Below are 27,231 nucleotides of genomic sequence, written 5' to 3'. Positions count from 1 at the left end.
CTGCTTCAATGCTGACAGGACTAAATGCTGTTTACATTATAAGTGACCAAGGAAACAAGACTAGACTTCCAGTTGGTTGAGAACGTATGGTTGAGAAAAGAGCCTCAAGGTTATCATATTGCTTCTAGATTATCTTCCTTGTCTGGTGTAAGTAGAGAGACAAACACATATTCTTACCCAAATAAGTGAATCAAACGTAATTTCCATTTTGCTCCACAACTATTTGAATGTGTACCTTTAACATTTCATTAGCAGCAAAAATAACATGGTCTACATCCACAGTCAGTTGTTCTTTAGAGTAGTTTTACTCCTTGTACTTCAGTACTTGAATGAATGGAATATTCAGAGTGGAATATTTAATGCAAGACTTGGAAACAATTTGACAAACTAGTTGATTCATAGTGATCACTTCAGAAATCTAAAAGCTACTCGATAATACAAAACTTAGGGTGGGAAAGAAGGCATTCCTTTTTTTGTTTTTCTAAATTAAACCTTTAAAAATTTGTAAACTTATTTCAAGTATATGGAAAAGTACAGAAAAAATATAATGAATAATTATGTACTCATCACCCACTCTATAAAATTTTACTATTGTCATATTAAGTTTAAATTTTTAAAAAGTCACAGATATAAAGCCCCCTGTATATGCCTCCTAAATCTCATTCTTTTTTTTCCCCGCCCTGAACAAACTCTATTCTGAATTTGGTGCTTACTATTCTCATGCTGTTATTCCTTTATTATGTTTATAAATTCATAAACAATATATAATATTGTTTTGTACTCTGTACTTTCAGTGGTATATTATACATATCATTCTGCACCTGTGCTTTTTTGGCTGTTTATACATGTAACTCAACTTGTTGTACAGATGTATCCCATTATACCAAAGTGTATCTGTTATCATGGGCATGGACTTCTGGTTGTTTCCAATGTTTTGCTACTACAAACAATACTATTTAAAGTTTTATACATGTCTCCTTTCCCCACATGCAGTAGTTTCTCATATATTCATGTGCATATAATCATCTGGTGAATCTTGTTAAAATGCAGACTCTGATTTGGTAGGTTTGGGATGGGGCCTGAGATTCTGCATATGTATTAAGCTTCCAGATGGTGTTGATGTTGCTGGTCCTAGGACCATGCTTTGAGGAGCAAGGGCTTTGCAGAGGAGTAAAACTTCTAGGTTGTAGAGGATGATCATCTTCAATGTGGCCAAATGGCTCTCTAAAGTGCTTGCACCAATCCACACTCCTATCAGCAGCTCATCAGTCTCCACAATGTTACATCTTCATTAACACTGTTATTGTAAGACTTTGATTTTTGCCAATTTGATGGGCATGAAGTGGTATTTTGTTCTATTAATTTACCTTTGATGAGTATTATTGAAGTCAGATCCCTTGAGTTTCTTCTTCTGCAATAATTTTTAACATAAATTAATGTTTTGGGTAAAGAAGATTTCTTCATTCATCTGTTTCATACTTTAAAGTATCCTTGTGCAGCCATGGCCAAGATTAAGTCTTGAGACTTTCAGGCGAGAAGAAGGAGGAGCTGCTGAAACAGATGGATGACCTGAAAGTGGAGCTGTCCCAGCTGCATGTCTCCAAAGTGACAGGCAGTGCAGCATCCAAACTCTATAAGATTTGAGTTGTTTGCAAATCTATTGCCTGTGTTCTCGCTGCCATTAACCAGACTCAGAAAGAGAACCTCAGGAAATTCTACAAGGGCAAGAAGTACAAACCCCTGGAACTGCAGCCCAAGAAAATATGTACTATGCACTGCCAGCTCAACAAGCGTGAGGAGAACCTGAAGACCAAGCAGCAGCAATGGAAGCAATGGTTGTGACCACCATCAAAGTACATGGTCGAGACCTGAGCATTGTGGGGTCAATAGAAAACAAACTGGCTAGGAAGAAAAAAAAGAAATACTGAAGGGAGTCCTTCAAGTTAAAGCACAAGGATGATAAAGAGCAACAAAAACCATACAAAAATATAAAACTCCTTGGTAAAGGTAAACATATAGATAAATTTAGAATTATGTAGTATTGTAATGTAAGTGCATAAATCACTTTTAAATCTGGTACAGAGTTTAAAAAAACAAAAGCAAGCATAAAAAGTAATTATAAATTTATGTTAATAAATATGCAATGTTACAAGAGATAATTTATGTCTCAATAACATAAAGTGGGTGAGGCAGAACTGTAAAGGAGCAGAGTTTTTATATGTGATTAAAGTTGTTATCAGTTTAAAACATATTATTATAACTTTAAAATATTTTATGTAATTACAGTGACAACCACAGAGAAATTATAGAATATACACAAAGGGAAATGAGAAGGGAATCAAAATACGTCACTACCAAAAAATCAGCAAAATGCAAAATAAGGCAGCAGGATGGAGAGAGGGACAAAAAAGTTATAAGATATACAGAAAACAAAATGGCAATATAAGTCCTTTCCTGCCTATAATTAATTTATATGTAAATGGATTAAATGTACCAATTAAAAGACACAGATTGGTTGAATGGATAAAAAACAAGAACCAACTAATATGCTGTCTACAGAGACATGCTATAGATCTAAAGACACACATAGGCTAAAAGCGAAAGGATGGAAAAAATATTCCATGCAAACAGGAACCTAAAGAGAGCAGAGGTGGCCATACTTAGATAAAATACCAAAACTATCATATGAGACAAAGAAGGACATTGCATGATGATAACAGGGTCAATTCACCAGGAAGATATAACAGTTATAATATACATGCACCTAACATTAGAACTCCCAAATATATGAAGCAAACATTGACAGAACTGAAGGCAGAAAAAGACAGCAACACAATAATAGTAGGATACTTCAATATTCCACTTTCAGTTATGGATAGAACAGCCAAACAGAAGATCAATAAGAAAACAGAGGACTTAACACTATAGAATAATTGAACCAAACATATACAGAACACTTCACCCAACAATAGCAGAATACACATTCTTCTCAAGTGCACATGGACATTCTCCAAGGTAGTCCATATGTTAGGTCACAAAACAAGTCTTAGCAAATTTAAGAAGACTGAAATCATACAAAGCATCTCTGACCACAATGGAATGAAATTAGAAATCAACAGCAGAAGGAAAAAACACAAGTATGCGGAAATTAAACAACATACTCTTAAACAACAAATGAGTCAAAGAATAAATCACAAGTGAATTTAGAAAACACTTAGAGACAAATGAAAAATACAACATACCAAAACTTACGGGATGCAGCAAAAGCAGTGATAAGAGGGAACTTTATAGAGATAAATGCTTGCATTAAAAAGAAGAAAGATCTCAAATCAATAATCTAATTTTATACCTTGAAGAAATAGAAAAAGAACAAACTAAACGTAAATTTAGCAGAAGGAATGAAACAATAAAGATTAAAGGAGAGGTAAATGAAATAAAGAATAGAAAAACAACAGAAAAAAATCAATAAATCCAAGAGTTGGTATTATCAATAAAACCAATAAAACCAACTGAATGTTTGTGTCCCCTCACCCAAATTCATATGTTGAAGCCCTGACCACCAAAGTGATGGTATTTGGAGGTGGGACCTTTGAGAGATAATTAGGTTTAAATTAGGTCATGAGGGTGGGAACCTCATGATGGGAATAGTGCCCTTGTAAGAAGAGGGAGACAGAAATCTATTTCTTCATGCACACGCATGAGAAAAGGCCACCTTAGCACCCAAGAAGAAGGCAGCTATCTGCAAGCTAGGAAAAGGGTTCTCACCAGAACCTGACTGTGCTGGCACCCTGACATGGACTTTCAGGCTCCAAAACTGTGAGAAATAAATATCTGTGTTTTAAGCCATCCATTCTATGATGTTTTATTTTGGCAGCCCAAGCAGACTAAGACATGGTCTTTTAAAAAGATCATCAAAATTGACAAACCCTTATCTAGATTAGCTAAGAAAAAGAGCTAGAATATTCAAATAACTAAAATTAGAATTGAAAGAGTAGATAGTATAACTAATGTCACAGAAATAAAAAAGCATTATAAAAGACTACTGTGGGGAATTCCCTGGCAGTCCAGTGGTTAGGGCTCTGTGCTTCCACTGCAGAGGGCATGGGTTTGATCCCTGGTTGGGGAACTAAGATCCTGCAAACTGTGCAGTGCAGCCAAAAAAAAAAAAAAAAAAAGACTACTGTGAACAATTATATATCAACAAATTGGATAACCTAGAAGAAATGGATTAATTCCTAGAAACATACAACCTACCAAAAGTAAATCATAAAGAATCTGAACAGACTTATAACTAATAAGGAGATTGAAGCAGTAATCAAACACCTCCCAACCAGGACAAGATAACTTCCCTGAGGGGTTTTACCAAACAGTTAAAGGATTAAAATACCAATCCTTCTCACACCCTTCCAGAGAACTGAAGAGGAGGGAACACTTCCAAACTCATTGTACAAAGCCAGCATTATTCTGATACCAAAACCAGAAAAAGACACAAGAAAGCTACAGACAAATATTCCTGATGAATAACGATACATAAACCCTCAATAAAATACTAGTAAACTGAATTCAACGGCACATTAAAAGGATAATACACATGATTGAGTGGGATTTGTACCTGGAATGCAAGAATGGTTCAACACACAAAATCAATCAATATAATACACCACATTAACAAAATGAAGGACAAAATCCATATGATCATCTCAAATGATGCAGAAAAAGCATTTGACAAAGTCAACACATTTTTATGATAAAAACACTCAACAAACTGGGAAAAGAAGGAAACTACCTCAACATGATAAAAGCCATATATGAAAAGGCCACAGCTAACATCATATTCAACCATGAAAGACTGAGTTTTTCCTTTAAGGTCAGAAACAAGGCAAAGTGGAGCAACTAAGCCCGTGCACCACAACTACTGAGCCTGTGCTCTACAGCCTGTGAGCCACAACAACTGAGCTGACGTGGCACAACTACTGAAGCCTGCATGCCTAAAGCCCGTGCTCCACAACAAGAGAAGCCACCACAATGAGAAGCCTGCGCGCTGCAACGAAGAGTAGCTCCCGCTCGCCGCAACTAGAGAAAGCCCGTGCGCAGCAATGAAGACCCAATGCAGCCAAAAATAAAAATTAAATAAATGAATTTTTAAAAAAAGCAATTAGGATTAAAAGTTTCTATTAAAAAAAAAAAAAGAAACAAGGCAAAGATGCCCCCTCTCACCACTTGTATTCAACTTAATACCGAGTGTCCTAGCCAGAGCAATTAGACAAGAAAAAGAAATAAAAGTCACCCAATTCGGAAAGGAAGAAGTAAAATGATCTCTGTTCATAGATTACGTGATCGTATATGTAGAAAACCCTAAAGACTTCAGGCACACACACAAAAAAACCCCTGTTACAATTAATAAGTAATTTCAGCAAAGTAGCAGGATACAAAATCAACACACAAAAATCAGGTGTATTTCTATACACTAATAATGGCTAATGTGAAAAGAAAATTAAGAAAACAATCACATTTACCATGGCATCAAAATGGATAAAATACATAGGAATAAGCTGAACCAAGGAGGTGAAAGACTTGTACACTGAAAACTATAAAACATTGCTAAAAGAAATCAAAGAAGACACAAATAAATGGAGACATCCTGTGCTTATTGTTTGGGAAACTTAACATTGGTAAAATGTGCATACTACATAAAGCGATGTTAAGATTCAATGCAATTCATATCAAAAACCCAATGTCATTTTTTTGCAGAAGTAGAAAAAAAATCCTAAAACTCATACAAAATTTCAAGGTACCCTGAATAGCCAAAATAATCTTGAAAAAGATCAAAGTTGGAGGCCTCACATTTCCTTATTCCAAAACCAGCTACACTGCAACACCAATTGAGACAGTCTGGTACTGGCATAAAGGCAGATATACAGACCAATGAAACAGAGACTAGAGCCTAGAAATAAACCCTTGCCTATATAGCCAAATAATTTTTGGCAAAGATGTCAAAACTACAAAATAGGGAAAGATAGTCTTTTCAACAAATGGTACTAGGAAACTTGTATATTTACATGCAAAAGAATGAAGTTGGACACTTACCTTATACCATGGACCAAAATTAAAATAGGTTAAAGACCTAAATGTAAGACCTAAAAGTATAAAACTACTAGAGGAAAACATAGGAGAAAAAGCTTCAGGACATTGGATTTGGCAATGATTTCTTGAATGTGATACCAAAAACACAGACAATAGAAGCAAAAATAGACAAATGGGACTATATCAAACTTCAAAACTTATGTGTGTCAAAGGAAACAATCCACAGAGTGAAAAGGCAATCTATGGAATGGGTGAAAATATTTGCAAATCATATATATGATAAAGGGTTAACATTCAGAATACATAGGGAATTTCTAAAACTCAACAAGAAAACAAATAACCTTATTAAAAAATGGGCAAAGGAGTTCAATATATAGATAGTGCTCCAAAGAAGATATACAAATGGCCAACAAGCATATGAAAAGATACTCAACAGCACTAATCATAAGAGAAATGCAAATCAAAATCCCGAGGTATCACCTCACACCTATTAGGAAGGCCACTATCAAAACAAGAAACGAAGTGTTGGGGTGGATGTGGAGAAATTGAAACCTTGCTGGTGGGAATGTAAAATGGTGTAGCTCCTATGAAGGGCAGTGTAAAGGTTTCTCAAAAAACTAAACACAGAGCTGCCATATGATCCAGCAAACCCATTTCTGGGTATATATCCAAAAGAATTCAAAGCAGGTTCTTTAAGAGATGTTCATTAAAACATTATTTACAGTAGCCAAGAGGTAGAAGCAACCCAAATTCCATTAACAGCTGAATGGATAGTCGAATTGTGGTTCATACAATACATACAATGGAATATTATGCAAACTTAAAAAAAAGAAGAAAATTCGGTCACATTCTACAAGGATGAGCCTCAAGGACGTTATGCTAATAAGCCAGCATAAAAGGACAATTACTGTATGATTCTACTCATATGAGGTACCTAAAGTAGTCAAATCATAGAAACTGAAAGCAGAAATGTGATTGCCAAGTACTGGAGAAAGGAGGGAGGGAGAATTAATGTTTAGTGGGTATACAGTTTCAGTTTGGCAAGATGAAATAGTTCCAGAGATCTGTTGTACAACAATGTGAATGTAACTTAATGCCGCTGGACTTAAAAATGTTTAAGATGGTAAATTTAATGTTATGTTTTTTTTTTTTAACCACAATAAAAAAACCAAACAAATCTGAGCTATTATTAATTTTAGGCTTTTTCCTCCCATGAATATACACTTTCCCCCCAAATTGGATCACATTGTACATGCTGTTTTATAACAGGTTTTGCCCATTGACTACAGAGTGGAAACTTTCCAAGTTTATTCCCTATTCTTCTAGGTCATTTAGAAAGGCTGTTTAGTATTCCAATATGTGAACCTACCACATTAACCAATTTCCTGTTGTTGGACACTGGATTGAACTATTTTACTCTTATGAACAATACTATGTAGCTAAATTATGTTATGCCTTTTAAATAGTTTTAATATCAGCTTCTCTCTCCCCTTCTAGTCAGCTCTCAGTTGTTACACTTCTCCCCTTCTAATCTGTGATCAGATAATCAACCTAGTTAAATCAGTTTACTTGTAATAAAACCTTATATACAATTCTGTCCCTTGCTCTAAGTCCTAGGTAAAAGGGACAGCTGTTGTAGAAGCTGTGAAGGGAGGCTGTGTGTGCTTATTTTGGGTATACTTTCAGTTTGACCAGCTCTGCTAGAATCGCTTCTTGCCTCACTGAATAAATCCAGATGGTGGCACTTGCTCTTGTGCCTTGTGGTTGCCTTTTCCCTTCCACTCTCTCTTAGGGTCTTGAAACTCAATCTACCTTTATGCCTGGCCACCACCACCTCAGTGTTAACTGTTTCTGATTTTCTGAAGCCCTGCTGCCCCTTAGGGCCTGTCTAGGAGTTCCTGGCCTCCTGATACCAGTATGCATGCATACTGCTGACTTCTACTTTGTGGACTTCTTTGCTTTAGTTTCTCACACTTTTAAGGAACTCATAGCACCTATTTGTACTTTTTGACAAGTGCTATTTGACAACTTTGGATCTCATTTTTGTGTGTGTGTGTGAGAGCACAGAAAATAGACTTCCAACAATTACAACTCCCAAATTGCATATTACTAAGTAGCCTAAATGTAGTTGGATAGGCTAGTTTCCCAAACTTGCCTGAAGGATCTCATGGGTCACTTGGTAAAAAAAACACATTCCCAGGCCTAGCCCAATGGATATATTATTTAATCAGTACCCCAGGTGATCCTTATAGTCAGGCAGATTTAGAAACACTGGGCCCTTCATCTGCATCCTCAGAGCTTCCAGGACATGGGGAAGTTCAATTGGGACCCAAGGGAGCCTGGTAGGCCTGTAACCAACCTAACGGTAGCACAGGGTTCATTCCATCAGGGTAGGACAACTCTAGGAGTCAACTGTAAGTTGAAAAAAACACTGGAAAGTCTTTAGAGCTTACGACCAAAGCAGGAACTTACAGTCCATTTATCACCTCTACACCAAGGATGGTTTCAAACATACACCCACTTGAGTAGATTTTATTCTAAATGCTGGGGTTCCAAAACTGTTAGAGTCATACAGTTCTTCAAAAACTGTAACTGAGAATCTGGATCCCCTGAGGATTAAACCCTTTGCATATATGCTAAAATCACGTGGAGTGCATATCTTTTAATAGTTTTTATTTTCACTTGAAAAAATGACTTCAATGCCAGATCTGTGTTAGGAAACTGTTCTCGCAGTGCTAGCTGTGTAATTTTTGAGGCTTGAGAAAGGAACACAGAACTCTGACACATATGCTTCAACTCATGACAGGTCTCTGGGTATTTGGATCAACCATATATAAGATATACAAGATATTACTCCCTCAATCTGAGGACACAGGGAGATTCAAACATGTCTGAGAATTCTAATAGAAACTCTAGAAACAGCTGGTGAATCCTCACCGCTCTACATAAACTATTTGGGGGAAGCAGGGAGAAGATTACTGATAATTTTAATTTCCTTGTTGGAAATTTCCAAATTTATTATAATAAACATATTTTATAAAAAAGTGTTTTAAGAAATATACCATAAAGGAATAAGAGCATACCTTAATAATGTAAATGGAGATGGAAGAAAGCAGCCTAGATTTGTTCAAAAACTTTTTTCCAGTTATAAAGTCCTTTCTCTGTTACTTAAAAAAAAGTCTAGAGACGATGCATCTTGAAAAAAGAGTTATTTGTTAGTTTTAAAAAAATGCTTTTCGGGTTTCCTTGGTGGCACAGTGGTTAAGAATCTGCCTGCCAATGCAAGGGACACAGGTTCGAGCCCTGGCCTGGGAGGATCCCGCATGCCGCGGAGCAACTGAGCCCGTGCACCACAAATACTGAGCCTGAGCTCTAGAGCCCCTGCGCCACAACTACTGAGCCCCTGCACCACAACTACTGAGCCCCTGTGCCACAACTACTGAGCCTCCGTGCCACAACTACTGAAGCTTGCACGCCTAGATCCCGTGCTCTGCAACGAGAAGCCACGGCAATGAGAAGCCCGCGCACCGCAACGAAGACCCAACACAGCCAAAAAAAAAAAAAAAAAGAGTAAATAAATTTATATAAAAAAATGCTTTTCAAAAATGCAGCTAGAAAAACTAGCTTGATCATAAGTATCATTAAACTTGCCAATAATGTTGCTGTTTTTAGTTGAAAAAAGCTTCATAATCCTTTTTTAATTTTCCTGATTTTCTTTTAATTAAAAAAACAAAGTAATGCATGTACATGGTAAAATATTCAAACAGTTCAAAATGGTATATAAAGTAAGTATTTCTCCTAACCCAGACACCAATTCTTTTCCCAGAGGTAATCACTGTTAGCAAGTTTCTTACATATTCTTCCAGAAATGTTTTATGCAACTACAAAGGATATATGTATACTATTTATTCCCACGAGATCATAATTTCTACTCCTCTTACAATCCATCCACTTGATGGGATAATGTGAGGAAAAAATAGAATTACATAAAAATTAGGCCAAGATAAAAATTAGCCCAAAATTGTTGAAGAAAACTCAAATGGTCCATGAGAGAGCCAGAATTGAGGAGGAAAAAATATGAGGGGAAAATGCTTCTTAGGTCCTAAAAAATTTTCACCCTTTAAAAATTGTTATTTCTCAGGCTTCCCTGGTGGCGCAGTGGTTGAGAGTCTGCCTGCTAATGCAGGGGACACGGGTTCGAGCCCTGGTCTGGGAGGATCCCACATGCCGCGGAGCAACTAGGCCCGTGAGCCACAACTGCTGAGCCTGCGCATCTGGAGCCTGTGCTCCGCAACAGGAGAGGCCACGATAGTGAGAGGCCTGTGCACTGCGATGAAGAGTGGCCCCCGCTTGCCGCAACTAGAGAAAGCCCTCGCACAGAAACTAAGACCCAACACAGCCAAAAATAAATAAATAAATAAATTAATTTAAAAAAAAAAGGAAAAATACTCATGTTAAAAAAATAAAAATTGTTATTTCTCTCTTTAAGAGAATATTCTTTAACATGAAGGAAAGTCATGCTACTGATGTTTATTTGGTAAGTAGGCTAAACATTTAAGCATTTTTTCTCTGCTGGTTCTAGAAATTATCTCCTTCCTTTAAAAAAAAAAATGTTTAAAGGTAAAATTTTAAATGGTAAGAGAGTAGAGTGATGTAGAATAAGAAAAGTACTTTATTCAGTGCACCCTGACAGTTTTTTCAGTTCCATTCATAATTACAGCAAAAAAAAAAAAAAAAAAAAAAATCTGCTGCTGAGTTTTTGTTTTACTTAAATAGTTATGCTCAAGAAGAAAATGCTAAATTTAAAAACTCCTATTATTGAAAGTTTATACTTCTTATAAATATATATGTATATATATATAATATATATGTATGTGCATATATATATATATCTGTCCTTTCATATGAACCACTCAAAACAATTTTAAAAGCTGTTCTTTTCTGTATTTAAAATTGCTCGTTTAAATATTTAGAAGTTCCACAGGAGGTGGCTTTAATGGAATTTTTCCCAGAGTAAATTTCTTGGATTGAAATTGTTCCAGTTCTTCTGCTGTTAGTTGATCTTTGGGTGTGAATAATACATTATCTGTTGTGGTGCTGCCATTTGAGAATGCGAGAGAAGTGGATATGCTGCTGTTTCCAAAGGTGCCACTGGATGACTTGGAAAAAGCAGTGTGAGACTGTGAGCCTAGACTACCAAAACGAGCCGAAGAACTGCCGCTTCCAAAGGCTGGGGCCTCTGGAGCTCCAACAGGGCCTACTGCCATAGGAGCTGGAAATGCTGAAAACCCGGATGATCCAAAACCAGAAGCTGCAGGGCTTTTAAATGAAAATGAAGCAGCAGATGTGATTTGGGGTTTCCCAAGTCCAAAAGCAGGAGTAGAAGCAGTGATGGCAGAATTGGCGGAGGGTACAGCTCCAAATGCTGGAGTATTCCCAAACACAGAAGGGTTTCCAGAAGGGGCAGTAGCAAATCCAGAGCTTGGTTTAAAACTAAAATTCTGAGCATTAATGCTGCTGTTGTTATTCACTGGAAAACCTACAAAAACCAGAAAAAGAAAAAAAGAATCTATTAGTCAGAAAATGTAGCTATATTACTATTCCCCACCCGCCCTTTTTTTTCTTATTTCTGTCATATTTAGATGATAATTAACTTATTGGAAGGAAGAAGAGAAAAGTGAAAATGAGAAGCTAGGACAAACCCACTATACCCTGTTGTCCTGTCTTTCTGCTACATTGATCTCATTTGCACCATAATTTACACTCAAGGAGGCAGCTCTTGAGAAACCTCAGGGATTAGGGAGTGAGCCTTCACTTCACCTGTCCCCTCATCTCATCGGAGCTGTCATTTGAGGACAATACTATGCTGTTATGTACAGGGACAATGAAGTCCTCAAAGGTGCTGCTACCTTAACTATGTATTCCTATGGAAGTCTTGAAAAACCATTCCTAAAATATACTTCTAAAGCCTGAGCCATGTTCTTCTTTCAAAGAACATGCCCATTCTTAACCCTATTTTGCAAATGCTTGATGAGCCAAATTCTTTGAAGTTCTATTATGGAAGGTGGTAGAAGGTGGCAAGGGTGACTTTAAATGGCACTAAACAAAACTTCAGGCTTTATATTTGAAACCTATAAAATCCTATTTTTCTGAATCAGTGGAGTCCTTCATTACTTTGTCACTTACCTGGTGACCCAAATGTTACTGATGGCCTACTGCCAAATCCAAACGCAGGTGCTGCTTGATTTACTCCACCCTTTATATCAGAGAGCTATTTAAAAAAAGGTAGGCAAGTGAATAATTCTCAAGTACCTTTTCTATACACTTTATAGCCAAATTCAATTTTTAAAATGTGCACTTAAAAACGTCTTCATTTTGTTTAACATAGAAAAATGCCTACAAGTGAATGTTCATAGAAAAAAATGGGCCAACCTCAATGAGTTCGAAGTGATTGTCTGGCTGATGAATTATGAATGATTTTAATTTTACTTATGCTTTTAAAACACTTTCTAAATTTCTTCAATGAACACATATTAAAATCAGGAAAATACTTTTTAATTCTAGATTTTAGTTTCTACTGGTTGATCTGCATTTACCAAAAAACCTAGAGATTAGGTAAAGGACCTTTAGAGGCTACCCAGTCTACTTACTCAAATGCTTGAACTGAAGTTAATTTGCAATTACATTATTAAAAGCTTACCACTAAAATCTATTAAACATTTCCTATTCCCTGAAAATATTTTATGCTCTTGCTATTTTCTGCTCTAGAAATGTCTTTCATCTCTGCTTACTGAAATCTTAATCTCCTTTTCAAGGAACTTTTCACTTAATCCTTAACTCTAAGAAGCCTTTCCTCATCAACCTAAGCATATAAGATTTCTCTCATTTTAAAACCCTATTGGCATTTTTTCTTTAAAAAAAAAATCAACTTTACTGAGGTACAGTTTACATAAAATAAAATGCATCCATTAAAACAATCTATCTATATTTTGATGAGTTTTGACAAACTTATAACCACCACTACAATCAAGATTTAGAATATTTCCATCACCCATAAAAGTTCCCTTGTGTCCCCTTCCAGTCAACACTCTCCCAACCTCTGGCCCCAGGGAACCATTCACCTACTTTCTATTACTAGAGATGAGGTTTGTCTTTTCTAGAGTGTCATATAAATGGAATCATATAGTATGTACTTTTTCTTTTTTTCATCTAGCTTCTCTCCCTCAGTCATTAACAGGTATGTGATAAACAAATTATATCCATATAATAGATTAAAAGAATAAAGAATAAACCACTTGGCAGGGACTTCCCTAGTGGTCCAGTGGTTAAGAATCGGCTTCCAATGCAGGGGACGTGGGCTTGATCTCTGGTTGGGGAACTAAGATCCCACATGACGCGAGGCAGCTAACCCCGCACACCACAGCTACTGAGCACGCGGGCCACAACTAGAGAGAAGCCCGCACCCTGCAATGAGGAGCCTGCGCAATGAGGAGCCTGGGTGCCGCAGCGGAGGATCCCGCATGCCGCGATGAAGATCCCTCTAACAGCAACTAAGACCCGACACAGCCAAAAATAAAATAAATAAATAAATATTTTAAAAAAACCAATTGCTTGGCATAAAGAATTGACACATGGTAAGCCAGTTGTAGGTAGGCTGTCCAAGATTCTCACCTACAGAAGGGCCCCTAGGAAGGTGGCAAAGAACATGGAACTTCCAACCTTGAAGGAAGCTCTGTAGTTCTCTGGACTCAGTTATCCCTTCTACATCAGCAATGGTGATGGTGGGCCACCTCTCATCTAGAGAAAAAATACTTCCGAGGAGTCCTACTGAATTCAAATGGCATTACAACAACCGAAAGGTAGAAGAAATTAGCTTGCACAAGAGTCTAGTCATTTGGGAGGGTGTGAGGAATTGGGGCATTGGGGTTGACACATATACACTATTGATACTGTGCATAAAATAGACAACTAATGAGAACATACTGTATAGCACAGAAAACTCTACTTAATGCACTGTGGTGACCTAAACAGTAAGGAAATCCAAAAAAGAGGGAATATATGTATATGTACAGTTGATTCATTTTGCTGTACAGTAGAAACTAACACAACACTGTAAAGCAACTATACTCCAATAAAAATTAATTAAACAAAAATAAAATGCAATGCCCAAAAAAAAGTCTAGTCATTTAGAAGCACATATTTAAGAAAAGAGTAGGGGGACTTCTCTGGTGGCGCAGTGGCTGAGAATCTGCCTGCCAATGCAGGGGACACGGGTTTGAGCGCTGGTTTGGGAAGATCCCACATGCCGCGGAGCAACTAAGCCTGTGTGCCACAACTACTGAGCCTGCGCTCTAGAGCCCGTGAGTCACAACTACTGAGCCCGTGCGCCACAACTACTAAAGCCCACGTGCCTAGAGCCCATGCTCCACAACAAGAGAAGCCACCGCGATGAGACATCCGCGCACTGCAACGAAGAGTAGCCCCCTCTTGCCACAACTAGAGAAAGCCCACGCACAGCAACGAAGACCCAACACAACCAAAAATAAATAAATAAATTAATTAATTAAAAAAAAAAAGAAAGGAGTAGGGTGTCGGGACTTTCAAACAGTCATTCACTAACTTTAGGCAGCTACAACTCTCATAGCCTTTTTCAGAAAGTACAAAGAAAAACCACCTAGGAGACTGGAAATATCAAATTCTAAATGTAAATATCTTATTTAAAAATAATATTCTTAAGAACTTCTTATGGGGGTAGCAAAATAAACTTAATTGACAGAGATAATGAATATGCTGCAGTAGGATCATGTATCTTTGGGGACAAGTGGGTATATATCTCCTAAAGGCATTTCTGTATAAGACAAGGAACATATGGTCCTTCAGTCACAAAAGTATACATTAGTCTAAATATGCATTCATATTTTTCAAAGCAATTTCTTTTTAAATGCTGATAACCTGGAATACTTGAATTTATGTAATATTTTCCAATTTTTAAAACTAGTACCACCAAAGTTAAAAACCTTATCCTAAAAATAGTTTTAGAAAAGCATAATTATCTGTGCTTTTCTGACGAAGGAACAGAGAGAAAACAATTCCAGGATCGTGCCTCTAAATGATAATATAGTTCTTGAGAATGTGTGTATCACAATTCTTGACAGAGAATTTTAGCTTTGCTTTCCAAATCCAAAGTGAAATTCTGCAAAAAAGCAATAGATAAGACATCTCCCTGTAGAAAATTCTCCAATACTCACCAAAGCTATTGTAGTTGATGTATTTAGACTTTTCAGTTCATTTACCCTGTTCCTCCACTGATTTATTAACTGTTGGATAGAATGTAGCTGGAGAGAAGACAGAAAAATAATGAGTCAATATTGAGTGTTTAAGATAATCTCTCCAACAACTTCATTTCTGTATTTCCAAAGTCACAATAAATTTATAAAACATTTTTACGGCCCATAACTTGTAAAATTTGCATTGACCTACCCCTACTTGCCAAAGATACTCCAGCTGTAGACCCCTTTCCCTGTTCTCCAACTCCTTGTATCACCTAGTTAAAATCACAAGTACCTGGCAGTACAGAGACAAACATGTGTACTAGGTGAAACACATGATATTGACTGTAGACAATAGAAAAATACAGGATTTATGTCATTTCCTTTAGGCACTGACCTTATTCAAGCCCAGCTTTTCAATTTTTTGATATCTGATATATGAGAATGTTAATCTATATACAACACTGCATTTTATTTAAGTTTGTTTTTCTAGCATTCATTGTGGTGTCTGCACCTAAGAGATGCTCCATAGATGTTTGCCAAATGATGAAAGGTATGATTTCTGGGACTGATTGCTGGATAACCCGTAATAAAAAGAATGACATTCCTAGTTACTACAGTCAAAGTATATTATCACCATTTTAGATAACCAACCAATTTCAAAGAAATTCTAAATTTTAATTTAGAATATAAAAATAGCCTTGTTCTGAAAAAAAATTATAGACCTCATCCACTTTGCCAACACACAAGCAAGCCACTACAGAGAAGACAATAATTAACAGCTAATCTGTTAGGTAGATGAATAGGAAACAAACTTACATAACTCTGTAAGTTATTGCTTGTTAAGAAGTTATGGTATTCAAGTCTCAACTCCTCTGGTGAAATATCTGTAAAACCTGAAGTGAGGAATCAATTGGAATCTTTAAATACCAATACTTTTGATAGTATAGTAAAATAAGAGGCGCTAGACAGGAAAATATGCTAATCTTGATCATTAGAAAAATTTCATAATCATAAGGAAAAAATTCAAAGCCTATACTCTATTTAATAAAGTATAAAATTAGAATAAAATATAGTTGGTTATTTGATCTTTTTTTTAATAAATTTATTTATTTATTTATTTAGTTAGTTTTTTTGGCTGTGTTGGGTCTTCGTTTCTGTGCGAGGGCTTTCTCTAGTTGCGGCGAGCGGGGACCACTCTTCATCGCGGTGCGCGGGCCTCTCACTATCGCGGCCTCTCTTGTTGCGGAGCACAGGCTCCAGACACGCAGGCTCAGTAGTTGTGGCTCACGGGCCCAGTTGCTCCGCGGCATGTGGGATCTTCCCAGACCAGGGCTTGAACCCGTGTCCCCTGCATTGGCAGGCAGATTCTCAACCACTGTGCCACCAGGGAAGCCCTGGTTGAAGGGGAAAAATTTTGAAGGGGAAAATTTTCTAAAGATAAATGGAGTGGAAGGAATAATAAACAAAAGAAACAAGAAAGAGTTGACTACATATACATTCATACTTCTAAAAAAAATATTCTGTAAGTCAGAAACTACAATAGCAGAATTGAAAGGCAAACAGTAAACTGGGAAAACCATAATTGCAACATATATGACAGGAGAAGAGCTAACATCAATGTATAAATAGCTATTACAAATCAGTAAGAAAAATAAGTTAGTATGGGTAAAGATAATGAACGGGCAATTCACAAAACAATTCAAATAGCCAGTAAATAAATGAAACTAAAAAGTTCACACACACACACAAAAAAAGTTCAATTTAAAAATACAACTTAAATAGAGCTACAATGCTTTATCTATCAGACTGACAAAAATTAATAATGAATAACTGTTATTAAGGATGTGGTGAAATGGACATTTTCCTAAGTTGCCATTATGGAAATCAAAAAGGTAAAACTTTTCTGGGAGGAAAATTGTCAATCAATGTCAAATGCCTTAAAAATGCTCATACCTTTTGATCTTAGAATTTCTAGGATTTAACCTCAGGAAATAATTAAATGTATAAACAAAGGGTGTTACATAAAAAGATGTTCATTCTAGTATTTTTAGTAATAGAGACACTGAAAACAAAGCAGAATACAACACTAGGTTATGATTCCTAATTATACATATAAATAAGAAATATGTGTGTGCATGTTTTGAAAGAAATACACTAAAATGTTACAGTTGTTATCTCTGAGATCAGTTGATCTTTATTCACATATTTCTGTATTTTCCAAGTTTTCTATGGCAACAGCTGTAACTTTCATAATTAGGAAAACTTTTTAAGAAAGGGAAAAAAAGTTCAGGATATTTTTCTACAGAGAATTACTTATAACCAGACACCATTAACTCCAAAGACCCTTACCTCAGAATAAAGAAAAGACTAAACATTCAAATCAGAATCCTGGAGGCTCTCTAACAACTTGTCTTTACCACCTTTATTAACTGCTCAGGCCACAAAACCTAGAATCACTTTGCATTTCTCTCTTTCCCCATATCTAATTAATAAGCCTCTTGCCAGTTCTAGCTCCAAAACAGAACACAAATTTGACCTATTCCGTCTCCACTGCTAGTAACTCTCAGTCATCAGCAGTTGTCTCCGAACTCATTGCCCTGCCACTATTTTGCCCCCCAACAGACCATTTCTTTTCATACAACAGTCTAAGTGAGCTTTTAAAAAATTAATTAATTTATTTATTTTAATTATTTATTTTTGGCTGCACTGAGTCTTTGCTGCTTGTGCGCGGGCTTTCTCAAGTTGCGGTGAGCAGGGGTTACTCTTCGCTGCGGTGCGCAGGCTTCTCAGTGCGGTGGCTTTTATTGTTGCGGACCATGGGCTTCATTAGCTGTGGCACGCGGGCTCAGCAGTTGTGGCTCGCGGGCTCTAGAGTGCTGGCTCAGTAGTTGTGGCGCATGGGCTTAGTTGCTCCGCGGCATGTGGGATCTTCCCAGACCAGGGCTTGAACGTATGTCCCCTGCGTTGGCAGGTGGATTCTTAACCACTGTGCCACCAGGGAAGTCCCTAAGTGAGCTTTTTCTAATCAGATCATATCCCTCCTCCTGCTCAAAGCTCTTTCTGGCTTCCTAGTGCAATTTGGCCCAACATAATCTGGCCCCTGGCTGCCTCTCTCTGGCCTTATGTCATATTACTCTTTCTCTTATTTACTCTCCTCTGGCAATTCAGGCCTTGCTAGACTAAATACATGCCAACCTTGTTTCCACAAGGGCCTCTGCACTAGCTATTGTACTGTCAGGAACATTTTCCCCCAAATCTTCCCGTAAGTGACATCTTCTCTTCATTCAGGACTCAGCTCCAATACTGCTTCCTAAGAATAGATAACCACTCTCTGTGAAGAAACACTATCCCTCTGGATACTTTCTCCTCCTTCCATCTGTTACTCATCTGCACCATGAAGACAGAAAATGATTTGAGTGACTATTTCCTCAATTCTTTCAAGGGTGGTACAAACGTAGTATCATTCTAGCTGCACAGGAAAAATTAATTCATTATAATGGATGCCTACAGACAGTGATTCTCCAACTTTCTGGTTTCAGGACCCATTTACATTCTTAAAAGTAAATAAGGATGCCAGACCTTTTGCTTACATGGGTTACATAAATCAATATTTACCATATTTGAAATGAGAACTGAAAAAACGTAGAAAATATTAATTCACTTAAAAATAACAAATATATCAACATAAATGAAAAAACTATTTTCCAAAACAAAAAATAAAAATTTAGTGATACAAGTGGCATTGTCTTATGTTTGTAAATCTCTTTAATGTATGGCTTCATAGAAGACTGTTGGATTATTATATCTGCTTCTGCTGTTCAATCTGCTTCAACCTGTTTCAGTATATTGCCTGGTTCAAGTATATGAAGAAAAACTGTTCTCACACAGATGTGTAGCTGGAAAAGGATGACTTTAATGGCCTTTTCAGATAATTGTGGATATCCTTCTTGATACTATACCAAAACTTGACAGACAGTAGTTTCTTAAAGGTTAGCTATAATGTGGACTCAAATCATATTAATGAAATCATATTAATAAACCAAAACTATTAATTGTTTTATCTTGCACTTCGAAAGGATTTTTCAAACATGCATAATTTTGTAACATCACACATTGGTCATCTGGAAAATATTGGTTCAGTGAGTTATCCAGAACCTCCAAATGTTGGCACATGTCATCTTACAATATCAAAAAATTTGTTAATGTTACTTTGTGTGTGCTTCCCATTTTGTCACATAGAATATTTAAAATGTGTACACTTAAGGGTCAATATTTAATAAAATTAATAATTTTTACCTCTTCATCAAGGACATTCTTAAGTGAAAATGGCGTTAGAATTTTTTTTTATTGACTATTATAATCTACTAGTACAGTTTGTTGCCTGTGCCTCATCAAAGCTTTTGTACCAACAGTGCAAATGTCAACACAGTGAAAATGGCAATTAATGTCTTAGTATTATTATGAAAATATTTCTAAACTTATACAGCCCCTAAAAGGATTTTAGCAATAGGGTTGCCAGATTTAGCCAAAAAAAAGAGGATGCCCAGTTAAATTTGAATATTTGACAAACAACAAATACTTTAAAAGTATAGTATGTCCCGGGAATTCCCTGGTGGTCCAGTGGTTAGGACTTGGTGCTTTCACTGCCGTGGGCCCAGGTTCAATCCCTGGTCGGGGAGCTAAGATCCCACAAGCTGCACGGCACAGCCAAAAAAAAAAAAAAAAAAAGTATAAGTATGTTCTAAATACTACATGGGATATTCATATACTAAAAATATTGTTTATCTGAAATTTAAATTTAACTGGATGTCCCATATTTTATCTTACAACCCTGCTTATGGATCTACATTTCACACTGAGAACCACTGCTCTAGGGCGTTAGGCATTAAGTTCAATTCTGAACTTTTTAAAAAAGGCTTAACACTTATTTTCGTTTTCTTTTTTTTTTTTTTTTAATATTTTGCTTGTAGAGAAGAATCCTTTGAAGGTGTCAAAGATTTCAAGTTGCAAATTCAAGAAGATTGTTGATCATTTTTTTTTTAAATTAATTAATTTATTTATTTATGGCTGTGTTGGGTCTTCGTTTCTGTGCGAGGGCTTTCTCTAGTTGTGGCCGGCGGGGGCCACTCTTCATCGCGGTACGCGGGCCTCTCACTATCGCGGCCTCTCTTGTTGCGGAGCACAGGCTCCAGACGCGCAGGCTCAGTAACTGTGGCTCACGGGGCCAGTTGCTCTGCGGCATGTGGGATCTTCCCAGACCAGGGATCGAACCCGTGTCCCCTGCATTGGCAGGCAGATTCTCAACCGCTGCGCCACCAGGGAAGCCCTGTTGATCATTTTTTAATTTAAATAATCAACATATATGGTCATATTGGGGGAAGCGTTTTTTTTTTGTTTTTTTTTAAATTTTATTTATTTATTTTTGGGTGTGTTGGGTCTTCGCTTCTGTGCGAGGGCTTTCTCTAGTTGTGGCAAGCGAGGGCCACTCTTCATCGCGGTGCGCGGGCCTCTCACTATCGCGGCCTCTCTTGTTGAGGAGCACAGGCTCCAGACGCGCAGGCTCAGTCGTTGTGGCTCACGGGCCTAGTTGCTCCGCGGCATATGGGATCTTCCCAGACCAGGGCTCGAACCAGTGTCCCCTGCATTGGCAGGCAGACTCTCAACCACTGCGCCACCAGGGAAGCCCACACTTATTTTCTTTACAGAAAAATGACTATCTAAAATTATCTTATTTATTTGTATTACTTATTACCTCCATCCCTCAAGAAAATAAACTTCATAAGGGATGGATCCTATCTATCTTACTCATTGCTATATCCCTAGCACCTAGAATGAGGCCTGGCACAAAAGAAATTCAATAAGTATTTGTTGAATGATTAAGTAAATAAACGACTAAGGAGTGGTGTGACACAAATGCTCACAGAGAATGAGCAGATAGAGCAGAGACAGACAGAAATCCCAGAGTTCTGAGAGACTGAAAGGGCTCTCATCTTCTAGCCACTTGCTGTTCAACTTAATAGGGCCCAGGACCACCCAGAGTAGGCTTAGAAAACTGTGGTGGTCTAATGCAAGAGGGAGGGGATATGGGGATATATGTATGCATATAGCTGATTCACTTTGTTATACAGCAGAAACTAGCATACCATTGTAAAGCAATTATACTCCAATAAAGATGTCAAAAAACCAAAACAAAACAAAACAAAAAAATCTGTGGTTGTCTAGCTTTCAGCCCCAAAAGGGCTATGGGCAAAAGAAAATGGGAAGGAAAGGAGTATTCTAAAGAAATGCTATCTCTGTAGCCCAGCTAAAGCTCCTTCCCTTCAAATATTACCCCCAGAATAGATCTCAACATGCTTTATGAAAAATAACTATCCTTAGAAAAAAAGATAGGGGAGAAAGAACAGAATCAGGCAGCCAAAGCCTTGGCATAACGGGACTCTTCTATTCACTGCAGGCAGCTAAAGGGTTCTGAAGTTGTATCTACAGGAAACCAAGGAAGCAGAGCCTCTTCTTGGGCTTACAGAATTGGAAATGTGGTGGGTCCTGATTCTACTATTTTTCCCAAGGGATCTATATATCTTGAACTATATCTTCCAACCTCAATCTCTGAATTATGAAGTTCTGCTAGAATACTCGGATACTTTAAACAACGTCCAAACTCTCCTAACTGTAGCTAAGTTTGTGGTCGATTTCTTTATTTGACATAGTCTTAGTTTTAGAAAATAATAGTTGTAAAACACAATTTAAAAACACATAATTTCTCGTTACCTGAAATATTAGGTTTCTTTTTCACTGGTGAATAAACAGAAAACATCCACTGCCCTGATGATTCCCAAACCTCCATATCTTTTACAATTCCTTCCCTGAAAGAATAAAAAGGGCAAAAGATCTTTTTCTTCTGATTGTTAAAATTTATCATTTATAATTTTCAATCATGGAAATTTTAATTGTAGTAAATATATAATTTTAGATTTTTCCGTTATATTTTCTGAGGAGTATTCTTTAAAGCAGAAGCTTATAGAAATATGAACTATATTTCATGATTATAAATATTATAATATCAAAGAAGTTCATAATTTTGGTTTTCCAATACACTGAACCATTAACTGATACATTTACTGAGAACTCAACTATCGTACCATACATATCTTAAAGAACTGAAATATAATAAAATACACAATACTAAGTTTAATCTTTCTTTGTTCATTATCATTAACATCAATGATCATTTAACTGGGAAAGAAAGAACCAGTAAGTAATAAAGAACCATAAAATATTTAAGTGGTTAGGACTTCAGAGATCATTTTGTCTAATTCTCACATTTTGCAAAAAGGGAACAGACCCATGTCCATGGTTAACTTGTTGGCAAAGTCATGGATATATCTGGGTCTAAATTAAACATTTTCCCTTTATCCAGAAGAGCAAAATTAATCAAATAAGAATAACTGATAATAAAATAATAATAAAATTTAGGATTTTTATGACAACATCAAATATAGGAAGGAGGGTTTCTTTTTTCTTTTTTTGTTTTTTTACTTTATTTATTTATTTTAATTAATTATATATGGTACATGGTTCAAAATGTTTACAACTAGTCTAATTTAGTTATGGGATGTAAAAGACTAATGAGTATATTTAAGTTCTGTCCTAGTTGCTGGGGGCTGACGGAACAGTTATACACAGCCAGGCACTGTTTCGGCACCAATCATAAATTCTACTACGAATGTTCTCAATAAATGGTAAGAAATCTACTCCACAATAATGAAGGAAATCAAATGAAATGTTTGCATGGGCTTACTGAAGTAAAAGTTTTAGAAAGAAGAATACAAGATGCTATAAGTGACCTCCAAGATCACAAGTTGCTTTAAATCACCTCATACTTTGTAAAGAACTCATAATTTAATATAAGCAGGACTACATTAGAAAGATATTCACAGGACAGTGTTATCAATAGAAAAGTGGAAAAAGCATAATTATCCCCAAGAACTCACTGTATTGATAAAGAAAAATGACATTTTTAAGTGAAATAAAGTCTAGTATGATACCTGCAAAATAGTAGTTATCTCTGATCATGGATGTTTTTTCTGCTTTTTGCTTATTCTGATTTTTTAATAATTTAATAAGTAATAATAACATTACCTCTTTTTTAAGGAAAGTACTGTAGGTATTTTTGAAAAAAATAAGCAAATGGGCAGGAATTTTTCTGAAGGCTTTCACTTACAGAAGTTTCTTTTCATCCTTCTGCCCATCAGAGTTAGGTGAAGCAAATGGGTTCTGAGACAATCCAAACCCACTGTTCCTGCTAGCTGACGCTCCAGAATCAAAAGAAGCAAAAGATGGCTTTTCTTGATCTCTGCTGCCCCCCCATGGTGTGGATTTGGAGAAACTGGATGGCTGGATAACACTGGAATATCTCTGGCTGGTGGTATTCCATCCTCGTCTGTTACTACCTGAAATAAACAACAAAATAAACAACTTTACTAGCAACTCATTTTTAAAATCTCTTAAAATTTCATTGTAGTTTGTCTTATTATGTGCAGACATTATGTAAAGATTCAACAAGCACTACATTTCCACTCATTTTAAATTACAAAACTCTTCATTTTCAATTTATATAGGTAAGTGTAGTATCCACAAATCACATAACGGTCTAAGTTAACAAGATTGAGAAGACTGTAAATACACAGAAAAATAACGATATATTACTAAATTCAGCTGACGTAAGTTTATTAGGTAAACAACTGTTCGATAATGGAGTGGATAGAAGGCATGTATCTTAAATCATAAGCTCCTTCATGATAAAAAGATGTGTCTGTATCATTCTTTGCTCCCCAACTGGGCCCTATATAGTAGTAAAATCTGAAAAACAGACAATGTATTGAGAAGTGTATTGAATATAAAAGATTAGATTCTACCTTCTGTCCTTGAATAGATGGGTAAGTCTATTTGACTCAGTATTCTCTCTGAGAAAACAACACCTACCCACCTACCTTCCATAAGGAGATTATAGAGGTAATTTACATATGAATAAAGTGCACTGAGTTCCTCTATTATGAGCAGATTTCTAGTATTCTATAACTATCAAAATAAGCCAACATTTTCCTCCTCTCTGTCTCTATATTTTACAAAATTTTTTCACTTCTACTGTCTCATTTATTCATCACTTCTTAGTTGGGGTCAAGATAATTCACCTTGTTTCTGACTGAATTAGGAGATATGCCATTAAATATGTATATTAAAAACTGGAGTGGGGCTTCCCTGGTGGCGCAGTGGTTGAGAATCTGCCTGCAGATGCAGGGGACACGGGTTTGAGCCCTGGTCTGGGAGGATCCCACATGCCGCGGAGCAACTAGGCCCATGAGCCACAACTACTGAGCCTGCGCGTCTGGAGCCTGTGCTCCGCAACAAGAGAGGCCGCGATAGTGAGAGGCCCGCGCACCGCGATGAAGAGTGGCCCCCGCTTGCCACAACTAGAGAAAGCCCTCACACAGAAACGAAGAGCCAACACAGCCAAAAATAAATAAATAAATAAATTAATTAATTAAAAAAAAAAAAACTGGAGTGATAGGAGATACACTCCTTTATGAAAATTCACCTCCCAATTCTAAAACTGCTTAACAAAACCTAAGAGGAAAGGGGGCAGACTGCTAGACCAGATCCCTCAAGTATGGGTTAATGATATTTTATTTTCTTAGAGTTTCAAATCCTTTGCAGGGATGACACAACTGAAGAAATTCACTCCATCTTTTGTATACAGCTTTTGGTCTTCATACTTACTAATTCCATAAGCATTTATTTGTTTCTGGGCATTAAATACACTGTTTACTTGACTAGTGTTATCTCCACTTTTAAAATCCATTAACATGTATCCATTCACCATTTATTCTCTAATTACTGCATTTAGAGTGAGTCTCAACAGAATGTCAAATATTACGTTTTGTTGTTCCTGGAAATACTCGCACATTTATCAGATCCTGAGTCTTAATTTTTGGTTTGGAATATTTCACTAGACCAATTGTGGGTGATGCAAAAAGACTGTCTCCAAGAAGAGGAATCAGACGTGAAACCACAATGTAACACAAGGTTTAAGGGTCAGATGAATAGCTCTAAAGGAGGAAAGAGAACGGAGAGGTGGTCAGCATCTTGTGGTACCTTTAAGGACTAAGTTTCACTCCTAAGAAAACCTAACTATTCATCTGACCTCTAAAACCTTGCATTGTACTATGGTTTCATTTCAGACCCCTCCTCTCCTCGAAGACAGTCAATCCTTTTGCATCATCCACAATTGGTTTAGTGTAATATTCCAAAAGCTTTGACAATGACTTAGGCCAGGAAGCAGGTCAACGTAGTCATGCACCCCCTTCCCTCATAGCCCAGAGTTCTTAACTGAGCATCCCACTCTCGATTTTACCCCAAATTTTATGAGCATGTGCATTTATCTGAGGTTAATGGCTCTGTAGCTTTTATTAGATCTTCAAAGGAGTTCCCCAAAGTTAAGAATCCTGACTTTGACCCCAGTCGCTAGCCTCTCCCTAGAAAAAAGTTTAGAAAAAATTATATTCAAGGCATCAAGGGGAAAAAACAAGTACCCAGAAGGATAGTAAAGCAGTAAAGAAAGGAGGCGTCTGGGTCGACCTATGCCAATTCTGCGAACCACTGCCGCCCAAAGACAAGGTAAGTTCTTTTTTTTTTTTTTTTTAATACATGTTCATTGCAGCAATTTTTTTTTATAGGCAGAGGATTTTTAATTAATTAATTATTTATTTTTATGGCTGTGTTGGGCCTTCGTTTCTGTGCGAGGGCTTTCTCTAGTTGTGGCAAGCGGGGGCCGCTCTTCATCGCGGAGCGCGGGCCTCTCACTATCGCGGCCTCTCTTGTTGCGGAGCACAGGCTCCAGACGCGCAGGCTCAGTAGTTGTGGCTCACGGGCCCAGCCGCTCCGTGGCATGTGGGATCCTCCCAGACCAGGGCCCGAACCCGTGTCCCCTGCACTGGTAGGCAGACTCTCAACCACTGCGCCACCAGGGAAGCCCCACAAGGTAAGTTCTGACACGTATTCCGACTTAAAAATTAACTGTTTTTCATTAGTAACCAGGACCAAGCCCATGCCTCCAACCGCTCAACAAAAGCCAACCGAGTTCCTAATAAATGAATAAAAAAGCCGGTGGGCGGGGTGGGCGGGGCGGGCGAGGGGACGACGTGGGCACGTCCGCGTCACCTGACTGGTGCGCCACGGCGCTGTGCCCAGCGGCTGGGCCCACGAGGGACGGCTGTTCCTCGCCGGCCCGGCCCCACGCCAGGCCTTCCTCAGCTCGGCTAGGGGCGAAGGATGGAGGAGAACGTCACCTGAGAGCTGCTGCTGCCGTCCTTCGCCCAAACCCCCGGCGCCGGGATGTTCGTTCCAGCAGCGATCTCCGAAGCGACACCGGCCTTGAAGGAAGAACTGACAAATGGTCATGGCGACGGCATCGCGGACGGAACTGTTTTCAGTCCACACCCTCAGCTAGCAGAGCCCAAAGCAACCGGAGGTCACGGGTCCGCTACTGTGACGTCATCTTCTCGCGCCTGGGAAAGGCCCTTTCTCTCTTGTCCCGCCCCCAATGCGAAGAGAGGCGTGGATTTTACCCAATAGGATTTGAGAAGAGTGGGACCGCCCCCCACGCACTGAGCGTGGCCTGGGAAGGCAGGATGATTGAAAGGTTATGTGAAGAAAGGCGCTGAAGACCGTGGTGTAGGGTCTCGTTCATCAGGGGAGGCTTGAGGTCAAAAATGAGAGGAAAGAAAGTTCGTCAGGCAAACCCATAACTTCAGCAAGGCCCTGAGAGGAGGATTAGCTGTGGTTTGAGAGACCGAGTCGTATTTTTCATTTGTAACTG

At 37.6% G+C, this 27,231-nt stretch overlaps 1 protein-coding gene across 1 annotated transcript; it reads right to left on the bottom strand.

The window, feature by feature from the left end:
- Positions 1 to 10,958: 10,958 nt before the first annotated feature.
- Positions 10,959 to 26,912, bottom strand: NUP42 (nucleoporin 42). Its single transcript, XM_059933993.1, has 7 exons — positions 26,702 to 26,912; positions 23,578 to 23,806; positions 22,125 to 22,219; positions 16,173 to 16,249; positions 15,333 to 15,419; positions 12,271 to 12,355; positions 10,959 to 11,623 (listed from the first exon to the last, which is right to left on the bottom strand). The coding sequence occupies exons 1-7, from the start codon at positions 26,811 to 26,813 to the stop codon at positions 11,046 to 11,048; spliced, it is 1,263 nt and encodes a 420-aa protein (XP_059789976.1). The 5' UTR covers positions 26,814 to 26,912; the 3' UTR covers positions 10,959 to 11,045.
- Between the last annotated feature and the right edge of the window lie 319 nt (positions 26,913 to 27,231).

The sequence above is a fragment of the Balaenoptera ricei genome, chromosome 9 (genome assembly GCF_028023285.1).
Source record: "Balaenoptera ricei isolate mBalRic1 chromosome 9, mBalRic1.hap2, whole genome shotgun sequence".
In the NCBI taxonomy this organism is placed as follows: domain Eukaryota; kingdom Metazoa; phylum Chordata; class Mammalia; order Artiodactyla; family Balaenopteridae; genus Balaenoptera; species Balaenoptera ricei.
This window is presented reverse-complemented; position numbering and strand designations above follow the sequence as displayed.

Coding starts and splice junctions, on each gene's coding strand:
- NUP42 (XM_059933993.1), bottom strand. CDS start 26,813: ATGACCATTTGTCAGTTCTTCCTTCAAGGCCGGTGTCGCTTCGGAGAT. Junction 15,420..16,172: donor GCAATAACTTACAGAGTTAT/GTAAGTTTGTTT, acceptor TCTTCTCTCCAG/CTACATTCTATCCAACAGTT. Junction 11,624..12,270: donor AGTAACATTTGGGTCACCAG/GTAAGTGACAAA, acceptor TGGTTTTTGTAG/GTTTTCCAGTGAATAACAAC.